The sequence below is a fragment of the Temnothorax curvispinosus genome, unplaced genomic scaffold (genome assembly GCF_003070985.1).
Source record: "Temnothorax curvispinosus isolate PA1 unplaced genomic scaffold, ASM307098v1 QBEX01010941.1, whole genome shotgun sequence".
NCBI lineage: Eukaryota > Metazoa > Arthropoda > Insecta > Hymenoptera > Formicidae > Temnothorax > Temnothorax curvispinosus.
The window spans coordinates 416321-437211 of NW_020220721.1; the positions used below are offsets into that span (position 1 = coordinate 416321).

Genomic DNA, 20891 nt, shown 5'->3' on the forward strand with positions numbered 1-20891 from the left:
AGGTATTTTTTAAATTTAGTCTTCACTAAAATGCGTTAGCTTTTGTTATTTCGACACTGTTGGCAAGTTTCGCATTCGCGACGGAGAACAGCGAGCTCGGGCTCCTGCAACGTCCGTCCGTTAAATCATTTATACGAAGGCGAAGGATCGAAGGCTCGAGACGAGAGGAGAGTAACGAAGAGAAATGTCGCGACTCGGCTCGGACAGGCGAACGGACTCGGGTTAATCGAAATCTACAGCACCCTCGGAAATCAGGAGTTATATATCCTCCCGCGCGTCCGCCCTCTCTCGCACGCCCTATTATCCCGAATTACGCCTTATTGATACCAGATTGCCCGCGGTAATTTATATCTCGCGGGTGATTTAGTGCACTTCGAGGGCCTTGATTAATGACACACACAGCTATCTGCGGTTCCTACCTTCTTTTCGCCCTTCTTGTTCTCTACTTGCCCGATGCGTCGAAGCCGCAGCGAGACGCGTGAAAGCTTCAATCGCAAATTGCTAACGCTGGAGCGATGAGCCTCGCGTACATTGCACGCATCAATTAAAAATTTATTACGGATAATGTTTGCACACTTGTGACACAATTTGTTGACATTCCTGTCGTAAAATTCTTGCAGGTAAATACAATGAAATGTTAATTAATTATTTACAGTCTTACGTCTTCGAGACGTCGAGTCATTATCGTGATATCCGCGATAAATTATATTAATGATCTGCATGGAAAACATTATGGATTCGTTCTGTAGCTCGGAAATAATCTCCGCACACGTGCGTTTCTATGCTGAAATAATTTAAAATTCATATGCGGTCTCTCTCGCATTGAAACGTTTCAAATTAATCATTTTGACATGAATCTCGTATAACAGCCACTCTCATCCCTGAGACGATAATTAGATGATATCTGCCTTTTATTAAGACGGAGAATATATTATTCACTTTGCTTAATCAAAATTATTTTTACCGGGCGTTAAAACGGTACGTTTTGCTTTTGTGCCCCCTCGAGGAGTCGAGGGATACCGGTGCGCCGTCGCCGTCGCCGTCGGACCGACAAGTATAGCACGAGTTACGCGCGGAGTATCCCATGCGAGTTCATAACATTCTTCTATTTACCGCACATTATCCCTCTCGCCGCGGAGTGGTTCCGCATTTCTGTGCTTAGCATTCATCGCTCGCTAGACGTTACCGCAGGATCGAGCCTATTTGCGGTAACCGACAGCGAGGATCGGGCTATTGAAATCTCGTTAGGTTCACTCGGTGTATTGCCCTCGACGGAGACGAGACCGTGCGTGGGATCTGGCACGTAACACGCCTGGATATCACGCGGAAATCATGGGATACTGAAGCTGACCGAGCGAGCGAAGACGAGACAGACAAATGGATGGATGAACCTGCTCGGCGGCGAGCCTCGATCGATTCGAGCAGATTGAAAAAGTACTTTGTTCCGATTGATCGGTATTGAGATTGCTGATATCCATAAAGTGCCTCAGCGTTAGAACAAAATAATGTGGGAACAATCGTTGCCGTTTTGTAATTCATAAGCAGGTGGAAGATAAGGATATATTGTACATGATCGTCTGAGGCTTGTGACTGTAATAATTTTGATAAAATTTGAAAGTTTATAATAATTTTTCGATATATTTTATTGAAATAATTTTCTTTTTGTTACATAATTGATATCTTTTCCATTGTTGCAAAAATTTTGAATCTGCTTTTTTACACATTCTGCACATAACAAGCAAGAGCTTTAAACGTCGCTATTTACTTTTTATTACGCAATTGATTTTAAGTTTTATTAAAAAATAAAATATGTTCTCTTATCGCTTCACGTCGTGGAATACTATTGACATTTCTTGCTCTAACGATAATAGTCTCATAATATTGCAGACATACATAAAATATGTGTATTGATTTAAAACATGAACTCGTGCCTTTCGAATGCGAGTTACTTCATCAATGTCATTTTATATCCACATTATTTAATCCGTTTAGAAACAAAAATACACGAAACCGTATGTTTCATAACTAACTATTAATTATTACATCGCACGTCGTATTATCTGCAAAATTTACGGATCTATTCGGACACTTAAAATCCCAAATTATCCGTCGCAGGGATGGGCGAAGCTGTCGGGCAATTAAAGCATGTCGGCGCATCGTCCGACTCGATTATTGCGGCGTGCGCGCTCGCGATAATTGCTTCCGTGTACAATGTGTAAACCGTTTCCGGCGGCTCGGCTAAACCGCGTGTAATCTGTGCACCGTGTAACGACGAATTTCACGAATTGCACCGGCCACGTCGGCCAGATGTCGGCTGACCACCATCGCGCCCGCTCGCTCGGAGTACGCGGAAATGCATCCGTGTGAGGGCTGCAACCAGTCGGCCGCGTCGCGTTTCCCGAAGGGCCTGTTCTCGCCACGCGAGATAATTGACGGTTGAGTCTGCCGGAAGAACCGACCGACTTTATTCGACGAACGAGTTAGTTACAATACCGGCTATTAATCTGCGGCCGCGCTTATAACGAATTGATCGTATTTTTTTACGAAAGAAATAATCTAAGAGGCCTTACACGCTTTTCATGTATCAAGTAACGTTTCAATAAAATATAGATACCTATCGGCTTGAAGGCACAATTTATCGTTACGTACATCTATTTGATTAGTATTTGATTTTATCTTTAATAATTAAATATCTGATAAAATCTAAAGGCAGAAAATTGATTTATCAAGAGAGTTGGATTCTTTAACGATGTTGCTCAGCTCATTTTAGCGTTTATTCGTTACATTTATTCTATACGATCACAGAAGATGTAACTTATTATTATTCACACTTTTGTAAAGTAGAATGTTTAATGAGATCTCAAGTACATATTAGGTGGTTTCGCATTATTGCGATAAAACTTTTAATAATATATTCGCCTGTTTCTCGCATCCACGTTGAATTGCTATAGGCGTTATACTGCCGTCGGTCGGTCGGTTGGTCGGTCGCGTGGCGGAAACTGTCGCCAAGATACAACCAGATATCCTAATGAACCCGGGGCTTCTCTAATTACTCGCCCTGTAATGCACCCGATACGGCCCGCCGGAATTCCTCGGAGTGAAACGATCGTCTTCGTGCATCCGCAAGCCTTCTCGTGAATTTACACACGATCTTTCAAAGGGCTCTTTTGTTCTTTTCGGTACTCGTCTTTTTGTTTGTTAGATGAAGCGAAGGAAACATTTTGTTTTGAAACGTATCATTACGAATTATTATTCTTTTATGCCCCCCACGCATTTATTATTAAAATCTATAACGGTAGTTATTGCTTTATAAATACAAGATGTGGATGTTCAGGAAAGATTAAGAGAACATAGTTTCCGATTGGAAATCATTTAAGACAATATCGTGCAAAATAAAGTTAAATGAAATGAAATTAAGATATCTAAATGAAAGATTTATATAGAAATATCTCGCTTTACCCAAGTTGTTACGTAAACGAATCCGGATAATAAAAGAGTTGCGCCTTGCGCCTACTCTAGAGAAATACGAGAAACACGGGGTGATACCGCGACGAATTAACGCGCGATACGGTCGATGTAAAATCGTCATGGTGGAAGCGAGGGCCGAACCGGGTTAAGAGTTGGACCCTTAATTGAGCGCTCGAGTTACAGCGGCGAGTCACTCTCTCCCCGGTGTACCAATTACAACCGCGGTAACGATATTTACCCATTGCCGGAGCTCTCTCGCGCCTATCCGTGGCATTAGCGGTGCCGTAATAACACGGTTAATCCGGCGATAATTTCTGTTCGCGGTAATCTTAATTGCCCGGAACACCGCGAATTCTCTCCCTCGTCCCGCGTAGGAGGCAAACGCGCGCGCGTTTATACCCACGTCGGCCTTTCTACCCTCACCGTGAAATGGGGTTTGATTGCGCCGGCAGGGGTGACTGCACGAGAATGAAGAAAGGTCTCGGGATAAACGAATGTCGAAGAAGTTTATCCGCGACAGGCGTCACGTGCGTATATCCAGAATCAAAAGTGACAAATTATTTTCTTGACATCATGCAGAGATCTAAGGATTTGCAGGATGTCCGCGCACATTCAATGTAAATAATCGCGATCTCTCTATAATTACAACCGGAAGTTATTTTAGTTATTTATGCGAGGAAGAATTTGCCATCAAGATTATGCGGAAAATTTGCGTGTGTTAGGATTCGAGTCATTTTTCTCGTTCGACGTGTTTGTCGTCAGACTCGTCCCGATTGACCGGGCAAATTGACGATAACTCGCAGCCGTTTGACATCGTTTGACATCAAAATCAACTCGCCGACGTAATAAAGCGATCGCCGACAATCAGGCCGATTACGCCAATGAACGTCCAATGCGGAACGGTGCATCGGCGCGGCGCGTTCCACCGATTTCTTCCCAATGAGACGCATCGCCGACGATAGTCGACGATGGTCGTTTGCTTTTCTCGTGCGCGTCGACGCGGAGACGCGATCGCAAGCGATCGAGGAATCGAATGACGACTGCCAGGACGACTTCTCGCGCCAGGCTCGCGCTCGTTAACGCGTTTTCCGCGACATCATGCTGATTACATAAGCGCCGTGCGCCGATTGGCACGTCGATCGGCACGCGTTACACCGGTTATGCGTTCCGGAATGGGATAGTCGCGAGATTCCGCGAGTAACAGGTGCGACAGCGACGTTGAGAGCAAACGTCTGAAGGACCATGAGGAGCGGTTAGCAAAGCAGAAACGTGTGTATTATAAATAAGATGAGTGCAACGTCCTTTGCCAAAAAAATGTTGTTTTCTTTTCTTGCACGGAAAAAAATTAGCTAAATTTAGTCGTAAAATATGGCTAATTAACATTTTTTGCGGCGAGAGTTATAATTTAGCAATAGTAGCAAAACCTTTTTTTCTTGCTGATGCAAAAAATATAGCGTTCGCTGCAAAAAATGTGTTATCCATATTTTACGACTATATTAGCAATAGTAGCTGATCTTTTTTTGTGTGTGTTTATTTTTGAAACATCTTAATTAAGTTTTTGTTAATATTTTAGCTTTATAATTAAACGTTTTAAATTCACAAAGAAGATATTTCAAACGATACTATATGAAGTTGTTCAACCGAAAAATATTAAACGAGCTTAATGGTGAATAATTATTTACTATATACGATCCTGTTAATTTGCTATTATATAAAAATAAAAAAAATTACTTAACGGTGCAAGGATAATGTAGGAAAGGAAAACTTTAATTATATATTTTTACATTAATCTCTACTAGTTGTTATTAAAGTTAAATAATATACAAAAATAATTGATAGGATTGAAAAAGAATAAATTCTAACGTATGAATTATATACGTAATTGGATCGGGAATATGAATGCTAATTTATACAAACCTGCTGTTTAGAAGGATAACTTATTTTAATTACTATATATATTTTGATTTATTCTGAAAGATACATGTAGGCGATATCAATTCACTGACATGAAAATAGGGATAGCTGGCCCTGCGAAATATTCGTAGCGATATCGAACGCACAGTTGTTTCCGTGGATGACGGGAATGAGCTATAATTAAAGCGGTGGCCAAGTCATTATGCCGTACCGGCGATAAATTACGACTTTTACGAGGCCCCGAGCAAGGCCGCGCGCCAACGCGCCCAAAGAGAGGAGCCTCTCGCCGTTACGAGCGTCACGGTACAATCGTCGAGGAATCGAAAATGACGAGGATGGCCCACCGTCGGCGTCAACGAATCGTAAGGAGCGGATGGGAGAGGGGGAAAATGAAAAACGCACGCACGTTTACACGCTGTGAGGTATAAATTACCGAAGATCGTGAAGCTCGACGTCGAGATCGTCGTCCGACAAGACGAATTTCTTTCATTCGTTTAATACCCTTCTCCCTTCGTGACAGGGCTAACGGGCAACCGTATAGAACCCCTTGAATACCGAAAATACCGTATGGAACGTGACATCGGATAATCGATAAGACGGAGTGTCGGAGCGACTCTCCGGACGCTCGCACATCCCTGCGCGTAAATATTTTGATTAATGATCCCGCGAGGACTGTCTGGTCCGGTCCGGTTCGGTCCCGGGACCCCGCAACGGCCCGATTCCAAAACCGGATACCCTTTCGCGTCCCCTTCGCGTCGGAGATCTTCCTTCTGCACCCCTCTCTTTCTCGCTACTCGGCCTCGTCCGATTGACGATTATCGGTTTTCGTCTTCTCTCTCTCTCTCTCCCTCTCTCTCTCTCTCTCTCTCTCTCTCTCTCTCTCTCTCTCTCTCTCTCACTCCGCTATGTCCTTTGATCCTGATCATCTCCTCAATAGATAGTCGCAAACGTGTTTCAAGGAGGCTTCCTAGGGGTCACGTGGACAGACACGATGCCGACGGGGTCCTGGGAAAGACCTCGGGCGTTGTCCTCGCGGTCGGAAAAACTGGTCGTCGGTCAACTGACCGTGGATAATGCGAACCCTTCGCCGGCACCTTCAACCGCGTTAAATGTCCCGTCGGGTATTATCTCGCCGGCCCGAAACAACGCCCCGGACGACCGAAGGCGTTAGCGCTCCGAGACCAGTTCGACCTGTTCGAACGCTTGCGTCCGAATTTCGGAAGGTCTTACCGGTCTCTATCCGGAGAAACGTCCTCGTGAGTGCCGGACACTCGATCGCGTCAAGGACCAGGGATCTGAGTATTCCCGCCGTAAATTAAACCATTCGTTCATCGGCGATCCCGAACAATCCGAACGATATGCGGCGATGCCCCCTTCAGACGGATCCTCGACTATCGCTTGAGATTAGGCGTTTCAGACCGACAGAGAGAGAGAGAGAGAGAAAGACAGGGAGAGAGAGGGAGAGGGAGAGCGAGATGAACATTAATCTGCCGATTACAGGAGCCCGGGAACCTCCCATTCCAAGTAGCACGACTGGTACAAGATTCCCTGTCTTTGGTTATTGCGCAATAGTCATTCGGGATTCGACCCTGCGTTTCCGCAGGCGTAAGTTTAACCCTCGAATCCCATCGAATGCCGACCTTGAAATTAGGATGACCGTTAATTGCGATGATGGATATTTACAGCTCGACTGTAGCGAACCAGATGGTCCAAACGTTACCTCCGTCGAAAGCTGACGACTCAAGGTGGTCTTAAAAAAAATCAGGACGATATTAGATCGATTATTACGTTATCTCCGACTTTGAGAACTCCAGAGGGAGTTCAATCGATCAATATTGCGTGCACGTTAAATCTAATTGATTCAACGACGATCCGTAGATCAGAGAGATGCCGACTATCCGTTTCTGGTATCATATGCTACCGAGTGCCGACTTTTAGGTTTGTGTTAGGTTAATATTTACCGACAGCTTAGGCTTGTGTGTGTTGGGCTAATATTTCCTACGCTTCGAGAAAAAATTCTGGGAGTTGTACAATTATCATAAGTTAAGCTATTTATTCATGTGCGTACACTCCTGACCTTCGATTTCTTTCGATCTTTGATGCAAAACTTTTTTAAGCCATGTTATTTGACATCTGAAATACATATTCGTCCCGTAATTTTAATGTACTTGCTTGTGTCTTTTTGCGAATACCTTTCTTGTTCGTTTTACATTTATGCAGTTGACGATTGTCTAATTATTGATTTTTTAAACTTTTAAACTCTTACGCAATTCTATATATGTAAAATAATTAACGAAAGTGTATGTTTTTTTTAAACAAATACGATTCATAAACGACTCGAAATTTTACGTGTAATGCTGGGTCACATTTTATCAGCATTTTCAATTTCCATATTATTAATTCATCTATGGGATGAAATTTTTAATTATGTGAGATTAAATTTCACATAATCATTTTTTTTTTCAAAAACGTTCATAAATCGATAAGCGAGTTGTACAATTTTATGAATGAGCTCCGGATCTCCAATCCGTGCTGTATTCTTCTATGGTGGCGGTAACGCGAGGCATTGTTTCACACGCTGCCCGCGCTGCACCCTGTCATTATCTCTACCACGGAACCACCCCCTTATTTTCGAGAACACCGACTTTCGACACACCTGTGTGTCTCTGTATTTTTGCGATACATTTTCGGTGGATGCAATTGAGCGTTCTTCAGCTGCGGTGAGCCACCACGCGGCCTTGAACACTCGTCCTTGCACTCCGCAAGAGCGACGAGAGTTAGATGTCGTTCCCAGAGGATATAGCCGATCACATTTATTTTCATTTGTTCTCGAAGAACTGCACGGGGGGAATGTCACTGTGAATGAAATCGTGATGTAGTTACGATGGGAAATGCCGGTCAAAGCGCATGCGAACAATTGACATTTGTTATCTTGACAATTGTGCTTCCGGATTATTTATTGAATCAAATAATTGTTCACTAAGCTCATTCTAAGTCGTTAACTAAATATAATGCTGTCTTATTGCTTGGCAGGATTACAATTTTGTGTAATCTTCAACGTAAACATAACACATATATTTATATTAATTACATTACAAAATTATATATCTCATTTAATTAAAAAGTGGAGGAAACAAATTTAGAATTTACCAAGATAATTCATTATTTTATCTTTGAAGGTCCATATTTCAAACAGAATTAATTGCGTCCATAGAGCTAATATGTAGAATTAATGCAAAATTTATTATTAATACATGAAAATTAATATAATCAATTCCATAAATGCTCCCGTGGGACCACTCACATTTCGAACAATGTGTCGTTACACGACGAGCGAATTCCACGTGGACGTATACGTGGCCGACGCAAACGTTACTTAAGAATGTCCATGCGATTTTGATTATAGTAATTACGCGCGGCACGGGTAAACTGGTCTTTAAGACAGAGATATTATTTTGTCGTGGAGTGACGTCCATTCTGTACGAGTCACGTTACACCTTTGAGAACGTAGCGATCGCAGAGAGCGTATATTATGTGCTACGGCTTTTTATCCTTTTACTTTATTCAGCCGGACCCTTTTCCATCCCCCTACGTGCACTAGCAAATTATAAAGCCAAACTGTTTTGGCATAATTACGCGAACAATGGCGAATGTAACGAACGGGGAATAGGATGAGCGAGGGCATATATTTCAGAAACGATTAAAAATAATTGTCTCGTGGAAATCTGGCTCGATGTGTTTCACGATGTTACGAATAGTCAGGTAAACAAGTGCAGTCCGAAATGTGTCGGGAAATTCAAGTTATTTATTCTATCGATGTGTCCGTGGTACATATACCCGCGTACGCTACGTACAATGAAACATTTCCGCTTTTATGATTTTATTTCATAAAATTGTTTTTGTTTTGAATTTTATTACCAGTGAAAGTGAAAGTTGTTTCTCCGTGATTTTGTGATAGCAAAAGAGTTAACTCCTGCATTCCCACGCTTCGATTTCTTACGTAAAATATTTATGTATTTAAAATTCTCGAGAAATTCTTATAATTTATACAATGAGCCAGAGGTACTCACGTCAAAATAGCGAAAATTCTTTTTCATTTTTAAGGCTTGTAACATGTCATGGTATTTTAATTTTGATATGTATACGTAACGGGATATCTCCAAGTATTATTAACCTTCTCTTCTCTCTACCGCGTTGAGTTCGCCATTTATAAATACACCGAAAAGTTTCGCTGTTCTCTTCAGGGTGGAAATTTGATTCCGGTGGGGCGGTTTGAGGTACAACCGCGAGGGGCTTCCTCTCTTCTTCGTGGTCTCGCGCTCCCTTGCGCCTTAAGCGAGTCTTTACGCTTACTTATGGACTTACGTTTGGAACGACGCGCGGAAGGAAGAAGCCGGAGCGACCCGCGGGCTAATCGTTCTAACAAGATCATACTATATTATTCCGACTTTGCTAATCTTTATTAATCTCATTTCCACCTGGGGCGTACGTTTCCGCGGTGAGTACGAGTGTTTCGCGAAAATGAAACAGCGAGCGTCTTCGTGAGGGGCCTCCGGCGTCTCGATTGATGTGATCACGATGTGATCTTGCTTTGATATCGGTATCATAAAAGATACAACGTCATAAAGAAAAGCTGCAGTTGCTTAACAAGTAAAAGATTTCGTTGCACAGATAAAGAAACTCGGACAATTTTTATGCGTTTTCTGATGATAACTTTGTATTTAAAATATAATAACAATAGAACAGATATGATAGAAATTTTTCATAAAAAAATTAATCGGACATTGCAATGCATTCTATCTTGTTCAATTAATTTGCAAATTTCTAAAAAATGATTTTTATATTGATAAAGGGAAATGAGATAAACGATAATTAATGAACTTTGAACATTTTAGATTGTTTTCTGTGAACGTTTTAACATTGTAAATTATAGACTCGGTTTACTTATATTTTCTGATGTCTTCAATTATACACTTATTAGGCTATCAATAATTACCAATGATTATGCAGGTATATAAGATTATATTGATGAATACTTATATTTATTTTGACATCTAGGCAGTTGTATCTGGATATTTTAAAACCATTCAGATGTGAATAAGAGCACGTCGCACGGTGCGATTACCTCGAAGGCGTTACGTATGAAACGAAAGTAGAGTATATGATATTCGCTATGCGATCGAGGTAACGTTCTGGAACACAAGGCCTGAATCACGGCGATTCACGGCGCGACGTGCCGTTTGATCTCGCTAAGACGCTCGCTAAACACTATCTTACACGGACAGCGTATCCCCAAGAGTCGGACTTTCTAATCGGTAACTACGCGCGCTGCTCGATATCGTCGAACAACGTTTCATCTCTCAGAAGAGAATCTCGACATGTATTTCTCGATCATTGCAGTCTCGAGGATCGGGGGCATAGGTAAAAGCGGCAGTTCGTCGACAGGACGCACGAAGATATTCGTGGCTTCTCTTTCAACGAACGAAACTTCTTATAACTATATCCACGTCGCGCTATCTGGCAAACTGTAAAAGCTTATCTGCGAAACATCAAAACCGAGAGATTTCCTTAGCATAGTAATCTTCGTCGGTAAAAGTGACTTCAGGAAATGCGATTAAGCCAAATGTGAAAGTGAAAAAGATTAGAATTACATTTGAAAGAAAGCTGCGATGTATATAGAAATAATATAATGATTCAATTACTTGGAAACCTCGAAGACGAAACAAACTTTATTAATACGTGTGTGCTGCTTGGTCTACTTGTTCATATGCGAAAGAAAATGTAAATAATTTTTCGAAGTAAATTTGTAGGGAGAAAAAAGACAAAAGAAAGAGAAAGAGAGAGAGAGGAGAGAGAAATAAAACGGTTGATGTAAGTTATGTTTCCTTCTACTCGGGAACGACGCAATGTGCCGTGTCTTGGGTAGGCTCTGGTTGTTCCTAAGAGCATGCACCGGCGGCAAGGTCTTACATCGCCAGGACGTCGGACACGGCACTGCGTCTGTACGTGTGTATATACGCGCCGGGCATAGAATTACCAAGGCGCGACTTACCTGGACGCATCCTCTGTGACCAATTATCCTGCTAACGAACCCCGCGCTCTCGCACACCGCCGCTATCTAGCCGCCGCTCCGCCGTCGGTCTGGCCGGGCTAATTAATTATAACAATGTCGTTAATTTTACGCGACCGAGTCGAAACGTTACTGACCGAATCGCGCACGAATTCTCTTCCTACACAGTAAACTCCTGTCAGTCCGCTCTCACTGTTAAAAAACCGAGGTATTGCGAAGGGTCCGTAATAGAATTTGTGGAAAATGGTGTATTTAGAGAGTAAATGATGAAAAAATACTATTAAAAATAATTAAATATTTTCTTTTTATAATTGGGGATTTGATTAGAAATATATTTCGTCGTACATTTGTTTTCTAGACCTCAACACTTAGTTAAAGAGCAAATTAATGCTATTAATTTTGGATAGATAATACTTTATTTAAAACTACCATGGAAAAAGAGATATTTATAAATGTTGCACTAAACAAAATGTCTAATACATATATTCGATGCTTTAATTTATTATTATACAATAATGAAAAAGTATAATACAATTAGTTTGCTACTCTTCCTTCCAGAAAAATGTAATTATTTTAAAATTTTAATAGAAGAAATGTATTTATTATTTTTAATGACTTACTATATATTTAATACGTATTACATTTTAGGGATACTTAAAATCTATCAACATTTCTCACGCAAAGTAATGTTTTCCTAATAGATTTACATGTCTCGAGCACAACAAACCGGAAACGTTTGCTAATTCCCTCTATCGCCTTGTACCTCCCAAAGGACAAATAATTAAGAACGTAGCATGCGAAACGAGATCATAATGAAGGGAAGCTCGTGATGCAGCAGTTATAATGTATAGAAGAGCGTGGTCCGCTATCGTTATCCCTTGGCCTTAATACCACCGCTTGCATATCTTGTCGGTCTTATTATTATAATTACCGTCATTATTCGCCACAAAGTCGCTCGTTCCGAACGTCGTGACTCACGTCTCGTCGCGAGCATCGCCAACGACGATCGCTTTGCGATCGATTTCGCTGCGCTTTCGACGATATCAGAGCGATTAGCGCCTCATCCTGCGAAAAAAGCGAAAAGGACGAAATGTAACACGTATCTTTATCTATCGATTAACGATGACGATATATACCTTCGATCATTATCCGGACATGTGTGAACCTTGATTAATATAGAGTGCGATTTACCTTTTCTACACCTAGAATCATATATCGCTTGATTAGTACATGTCATTAAGAACAGTTTCTGCATTTTGATGAAATACCTCTAACTGGAAAATAATTACGAGGTAAACGCGAAAACTTATTATTATTTTTGTCATGGTACGCGGCAATGAAATAATAACGAATCATTTCCGCATTTTTTTTTTTAGACAGCAAGTATATTAATATAAAGTTATGTAATGCAATCATTATAGAAACCGGTATATCGAGGCAAAACAGAACGCATGATTATAGAAATAAATATAATAGTCAGTAGATCTACAACTCCAGGTATGTTTATGTTTGCAAATACTTGGGGATATTCCATATATCCTTCTATCTTTTAATGCAAATTATTTTTACGAGACTTTTTTATTTACAATAATTTTTAATTTTTTGTTTTTACAACATTAAGTATTCAAAAATATATTATTTATAAAAATTATTAAAAATTTTAATTTTAAAGTAAAGATATATAATGTTATAATAGAATGTTAGAGGGACAGTAAAAGAAATTATTTCTGTTATTAAAATGCAGATAAAATAAGATGAAGAGTATGGTGTATTCAAGAACTTGTTCTAACAAATTTAGATTTTATTCTTTTCATCAGCAACTTATCACATCCACAATGTCCAAAGTCTACGAATGCCAAAGCGTTTTGCGAAGTCACGGCATCGCGACAGTGCAATCATGAGTCACGATCAGTCAATTCTCTTTGGCATAATCGCGTATCATGGTCCGTTCGACTCGTGTCTCATCGCCGATGACGCTACGTAGCGTGTCTTGCAATTTTTTTCAGGAAAAATCGCGAATTTTCGTGTGACTCATCGCGCGCGAATCCTTAATTAAACCGCTTAGGAGACCGTTAATGATGATCCTCCGAAACGTTGAATCGCGCGACGTCTTCGGGATTACTAAGCAATTGTGTACGCATAATGACAAGCGGAAACGCTTGTTGCAAGAAAAACGTGCACGGAACACCTGGTGGTTTGTTGCCACAATTATAATGCTTACTTCGTACGACTATGATTAGGAAGATAGACATCTTTTTCGACTTTTTCGAAAATTGTTGGTTTACTAAACCTTCGCAAATTCAATATATGTGAAATAATCTTCTATATCTAATGTATCCTGTACCTTAACTTAATGAGAAGAGATATAATCAATATTTCATGTTACATATAACTATATATATATACTAGGAAATGAAATATTTAAACTCGAAATTTGTAAAATCAAAACGATAAAGTCAAAACGAAATTGGTACATTAATTTTATTTGAAAGATTTCTATAATTTTTATAGCGTGTAATTGGCCGTTTTTGATGAAAGATTATAGTATCCAAGCAAATTTCACAAAATTTGGTATTGCCGAACGAAATTTTGATTGCAGACACTTCGGGTATTGCACACGTTACAGCAAGCTAAAACAAATATCGTCATTTGTTTAAAGAGAGATTAAAAAGAAACTCGAGGAGTTAATATTTCCTCATCACTCTCTCCCTTACGTGTTTCACTACATTCCATTCTCAGATTCCCTTTTCCGACTCTCGCGCACATTCCTGGATCCTTTTTACTCGTCTCTTCGCGAGCATAGTTATTTTCTCGCGATCTTCTCATATGAGTCGCTTGCTTCTTATTGAGACGCAATGTCGAGCTGTCTAGCATATTTTATCCTTTTTTTACTGGATTCTTATTCTAGTCTCTCGACTAGATTAACCTGCATGAGTAATACTTATCAAGCTTATTATACAGATAAAAGTTAAACATAAATTTATTTTGACTAAAAAATATAGGCATGTAGGTACAATTATAGGTTTTAAAAAAGGTTAAGAAATAAACAAGATAAATAACAGGAGAAATAATCAAAACATAATTACATGAAAGAAGATGACTTTTGATTTTGCTATTTTTTTTAAATAAATATAGACGTAACAGTTATTCGCTCAATAGTGACGGATATATCATTATTGTCAACTGAACGATTTGTAACTTTATTTCCATTCAAGTTTCATGCAATTTTCTTTACTCAATACTCCTTGAGCTTTAATTTCGCTAATTTTTCCCGTTCTTTACGCATATCGAGGATAATGCCGCGCGTCACGGCGAAGTGCGAATCGATCAATCGCTGCACGTTTCACGCGTCAACGAGAAATGACATCGCGTCAGTTCTGCGACGTAATTACCGTGGCGACTGGCAACGCGACCTATTAAAACTAAATCAACTTCTCATTAGGCGCGGCAATAAGTCGATCTAGCCTTCGAAGACCCTCCAGGCGGCATCTTTTTTGCGGGGTGATGGCTACGAAAAGCAATAGCGAAGCGCTGGGCTACGTAATGTTAATAAACCGTAAACGCGCCGTGCTCGTTCTTTCGTCACAAATAGGATCTTAATTAAGAGAATCGATCGAATATTTCAGTGACTTAATCTTGGCTTCATCTTCAATCATTTTCTGCACAAAAATTTTCTTACGTACGAGAGGGAACATCGCAGTTATTGAGAATTGATTATACCTAGAGCTAAATCGGGATTGAAAGAAGGCAAGGAAGTCATTTTGACTTATGCAACGGGAAATTTTTGATGGTATTGTTTTGCGATGCTCGGTAATAACACTCATTGTCAGTGATATCACACAACATATACCTAATGTATGCCGCAACAATGAGCGCACATAATTTACTGTCTACAGCACTTTGTATAGAATACTGAGAATAGCACAGAATACTGTAGACACAGTGTCTGTAGAATAGTACAATTTGCTTTATTACACAGCGTCATTAAATTTAAACTTTAAGTCACTTTTTAAACAGTGGGCCTCTTTAAAAGGCAATGCATATATCCTTTGATATCCCAAGTACTTTTGCTCCACCGTTGAGAGCCGATGCCGTACGACATCGTTCTGCCGGAAAGGATTAAGAGAGCAAAGGTATATCCGCCGGTTCTCTCCATATCGACGATCGCGAAAGGTTTGTCCTGTGCCGAGAGTTGGCACTCGGAACGCGCCGTGCCACGAAGGACTAGCCCGAGCAATGAAAATTCAATGACGCGAGCAATTTGAGCTCGCGGCGAGCAGCTCGCAAGCTACAATCTGAAAGTATAAACGGTAGTTGTGCGCTGCGCGCGCGCGCGAGCGAGCTTTCTCTCTTTCTCTCCCTTTCTTACTTCATCTCTCATCTCTTCGTCGTATTCGCTCAGTGTTTCTTGCCCTCTCCCGTCTCCGTCTCTCGTTGCTCTCTCGCTACCACAGTGCTCACATATACTGCGTGGTCGCCGGTGGTTGGCTCGCACAGAATAATCGCGTAATTTGCGTGTAACGATGCAATTTGTAGTTATGGCGACCCGGCTCTTTTTCCGTCTTCTTTTTTTTCCCCCCTTCGCTCGTTCTTCGTTTTTGCCGGTACCGACGACATCGACGTCGGCAACGACAGGAATAACGGCAGCGACAACGACACGACGACGTCGAACACCAAGGAGCTTAAGCTTTAAAGATGAGAAGGACTCGTAGATTTAGTACGAACCTGAATCGCCTTTGATCTCTCTTTGATAGCGAGCTTATTTTCTCATTTAGCATCGAGGAAAATGGAGAAGCCGGAGTCGCAATCGTTAGTTTAGGAGTCGCGATAATAACTTTGATCTTCATTGCAATCGTAATTTTGGGTGTATTAACTGATGAAAAGTATTTTTTGTACTCTGTACAAGTACAGAGATTAAACGATTTACAAATTTAATTAGTATGATCTTAATTACATCAATGTTTATCTCAATTTTTATCGATACTTTTTTAATTTATTTTGAATTGTTAAAATTGCATTAAATATATTTATATTTCATCAAAATGTTTTAATTTTTTTTATTTATAGCTTGATAAAGAGTGACCATTTCATCTCGATATTATGCTCCGAAAGACGCATTTGATGGTTTATTCCCAGATCACGGCGCGGCGACTCACGCTTTACTTACGCTATTGTTTGTGACCGATATCGCGTCCTCTATCTCGACGACGAGACGGATGCCTCCGCGGATTCACGCAAGAGAACGAGAGTATTAGTAAGCTCGCGAATGACTTACGGACCGCGGCAAGCGAAATCACCTCTTTATCTCGATTCGAAAGTTCGTGCGCAGCGGGCGTTCCGTTACGATATAAATTGCCGACTTAGCTGCGCTAACTATTTATCTATATGTATATACGCCGTGCCATCGATCGTGATAGTCGACTTCGCTACACCTAGACCCGTTCCTCTGGCGAAGTTGTACTTATAATCCTTATGAAGTACGCTGCGATCTTTTACGTCGTCGTAGTTCCTACCCGCGTGGATTCCATCACCTTTCGTTGGAATAATTTTACGAATTTCTGATAAAAAAATCACATATAATAATTATGCATCTCGTCAGCATTTAAGAAAATTATTTAAATCGATCATAATAAGAATTATCGAGTGTCATAATTAACTGACTTAAATGAATTAAATGAATATTTATTTATAATACTTGTGAATCTTAAGAATCTGACGTAAATAATTGAGTGGCATTAATTGGAATGGAAATTTATACACAGAACACTACTATAAAACAAATCAATATTAATTTTTTAAAAATTATGTACAAGTTGCATCAATGTATCCGCAATTATAACATCACATTTTATTAACACAAAATAAAATATACACGTAAAAATAATCACAAGACTGTGATATATACTAATAATGCGGTTCCATCTTTTACTTTAGCCTTCAGTTTCATTCTTAAAGAATCAACATTTGAAATCTGATCTATAAAAACGTTTCATAATACTCTCTTTTTCCCCCAAATACTATACAAGATTCCTATCAAGCCTTGAAACTCGTTTTTTATCACTTTGTACATCCTTGTTTTATTATTAGGATAAATCTACTAATATAAACACTTCCTGCAGAGATACCTTCGATTTCGTTCCGTCGGTGCTCGCACGCAGGTGCGCGCGCGCATTCTATCCGGCGGGGTCTGTTTTAATTAAAATCAACCGCGTGGCCCCGATCACCTTTTAACCCCTGGTACCGCGCGCGCGCGCACTGGCGCTGGTCTTGCTCACGTGCGTGTCCCACGTGTTTTTACGACGCGGAATTATTGCTCGCCTCGCTGTTTATTAAATTGAATTGTGTCGCACCGCGTCGTCACCCCGTGGCAGTGGCTCTTTATCGGACTCCTTTCTCTCCTGCCGCTCCATTACCACCAGCAATTAACTAACCGCTCATTAGGAAGCCGCGTGCACGACCATTCGCGCGCCAATCAAAGAACGGCCGACCTGTCGGCTCGCTACGATTATAATTGCGGTACGTTCGTCTTCGCTGTTTGCAGTTTTCCACGAATAAAAAGATGATACTGACGGAAGAGTTAAAATGATTAATAATAAACATTCAAGAAAAATGAAATAAAAAATTTTAGCTTGCACTAAAAAATATTTTGATCTTTAAGTAATGAAAATGGATCGATTTTTAAAAAATCCTTGCAGTTTGTTTTAGTTTTGCCCCAAAAATGTTATCCTTTAAAAATACACTAATAACGAAGAGTTGTTAAGAAATAGACTGTACAAATGCAGATTGAAGTTATCTTGATTCTTGGTTGACATCTAATCGATTGCATATTATGAACTTACGTAAATGGCATGATTAAACTACTTAATTTGAGAAATAGATTTTTAAATCAATTCTTTCTTAACGATAATAGTCTCGACAAGATTTTGCTAATTTCTACGACCGCGCATTTCGTGAAATTCTCGAGATGATCGATCGCATCAACTCTGGAGTGATATCCGGATATGAATCCGGAGTAATGCGGCGAAAACTCATCGTCTGTATACCGTGGAGTATCGCGGCGAAGAGGAGAGAGCGTGGAGTACTCGATCTCAGCGGGACGGCTACTAATAGGATTTTCGTGATCAAGTCCGTCGGCACTTTCGACTCGGCTGACTCCTCATTCCCATAAGGGAGGCAGCCCGCGATATCTGCCTATATCGAGCGTCGCGCGTGTGTGCGCGGGCCGCCATTGTGCCACAGATCGTGGATCCGCCGTAACTTAGATCCGCGCTCCCTACGTTGACCTCAAGGTGCATCGGTCTCGTTGCAACGTGCATGTTACAGAATTTGCGTAATCACGTATCATCGGTCCGAGGCCTCCCCCCGCCGTTCCCGATCCGCGCACGTTTCCCCTCTCCGTTCTTCTCTCTGCATCGCGCTACGTAATCTTGTCGTTCCACACGTGCACGTTTTACGTGGTACGTACGTGCGCCGCGAGATGTATCCAATAAACAAGAGAAACTTACCATGCCGTTCCATAAGCATTAGTCCCGTCACGTTTATGGTTGCTCATACACGCTCTATCAATAAGAATCTGCGTAACCGTCTGCATACTCTCGGATGGATCTTGATTTCAGCACGTGGTATAGCTAATCGCTTATGCTTTACCGAATGCCGTGCTGATCGTGCTGTCTTTCGTTATTACACGCGTGTATTGTAACGCGTGAATTAACGCGAACATAGAAAAATATATATATTTCTGCTGTCGGCGAAAAGTAGTTAATGTTTTTATGCTAGATTGCTAGAAGATTGATCTCATGAGGCATCTAATCGTATATGACATTAATGGAGAAAGTACGATTGATGTCTTGAAATTTAAATTGGCTGCAAAGAGAACTTACAGGAGGAAATAGATTTTTTCTAATGAGGACATTTTAGTGACAATTCGTTCCGCAATGGCGAATATGATATAAATATTCATATATATTTAAATTGTTGTAGATATTAAAATATCCTCCGGTAAAAGACTAATACTAATATTTTTTAAATAGATTTAGAATTGTTTAAATATACGATCAAAACTGAATTTATATATTTAAGTCTAATATAATCTTCGCTTTTTTTCAGGATGCAAGAGTTTTTTCAAGAGGAGTGTCAGGCGGAACCTAACGTACTCGTGTCGAGGGCAGAGAAACTGTCCGATCGATCAACATCATAGAAATCAGTGCCAGTTTTGCCGCTTGAAAAAGTGCATGAAGATGGGCATGCGCCGGGAAGGTATGCACTGTACTGAACCCTTTTTACGTATTTATTAGCGATCGATCTCCACTGGTGATTACACGGGGTCGCCGAAATGTCTTGACAGCAATGTTCAAAGTTCACGGAGAAAAACATTGCAAGTGCCAGTTTTTGAAGAAATTTCATAGAAATTAATAAAACTTTTGACAAAATATTTCTAATAAGGTGCTGTTACGTGATAACTCTATATTATAATTTTTGTTTTATATTTTAATATACAACCAAAATTAGTTTTTTTTTTATCGAAATTAAGATCGGGCATTGTAAGATTACATTATATAAATATTAATATAATTATAAAATTTAATTAAATAAAAATATTACAGAAAATTAGGTGCTTGCAATATTTTTTTCTTCTGGGATCTTGATTTTTTCTGTCGCGCGCTTTTTACAATAAAAAGACGAAAATTCGTCGTGGTGAGATGATGTTTCTCCGATATACGGAATGAATTTGGAATAAATGTTAAAAGTAGCACAATGAATATATATATGCGTTAAAGTTAAAGTGCATGATGACGAAAATATCCAATACTTGTTCGTCATGTTGTTTTCCAGAAAAAAAACGTATATTTTGTAATTTGATTTGAAGTAATTTATAATGAAGAGAAAATTTTTATATTAAATTTTATTTTATTTTGTAGTTCATTCAAGGAACGATGCCTTTTGCGACTATCGATTAGGAAGCCACTTGCACTATGATTGCAGTATTCGGAGAAACATCACTGACAAAGTATCGATCCAATGATAACATTCGCGACTCGCTGTGATCACCCGTTAAACTCTCCGTAACACGGTCCGCAAATCGAGCTCCCTTTTCTGATTCTTGATATTACGTATTACGTATTCCGATTGAGCTGAGGAATTTCTGAAATTATATATATTACATGTAATAATACGCAACACAATTTATATATCTAGAATTATAACATCACTTACTTTCATGCGATAATTACAAGATGTTACGTCTTCAAGTTTGATGCGGAAAAACTTTCAATAGCGATATAATTAAAATATATATTATCGCGTTATAATTTATTATATATATAGTATTATTTTTACAAGCTTGTGCGGTCAATTTCTTTTACTCGCTAATCATGTGTGCGATTATCTGATCTCTCCACGACTAAGTCTCCAAATTAACTTAGGGGGGGGGGGCCTGAAT

At 39.9% G+C, this 20891-nt stretch overlaps 1 protein-coding gene across 2 annotated transcripts in view; it reads left to right on the forward strand.

Moving 5' to 3' along the window:
* Window positions 1-20891, forward strand: part of LOC112460963 (steroid receptor seven-up, isoforms B/C) — a 116125-nt gene that overhangs the window by 3997 nt on the left and 91237 nt on the right. Inside the window, exon 2 of one of the 2 annotated variants that reach the window (XM_025025935.1) lies at window positions 19559-19717. In XM_025025935.1, coding sequence (XP_024881703.1) covers window positions 19559-19717 — 159 coding nt within the window. The remainder of the gene's footprint in view (window positions 1-19558; window positions 19718-20891) is intronic. The other variant, XM_025025936.1, reaches the window with a different exon arrangement.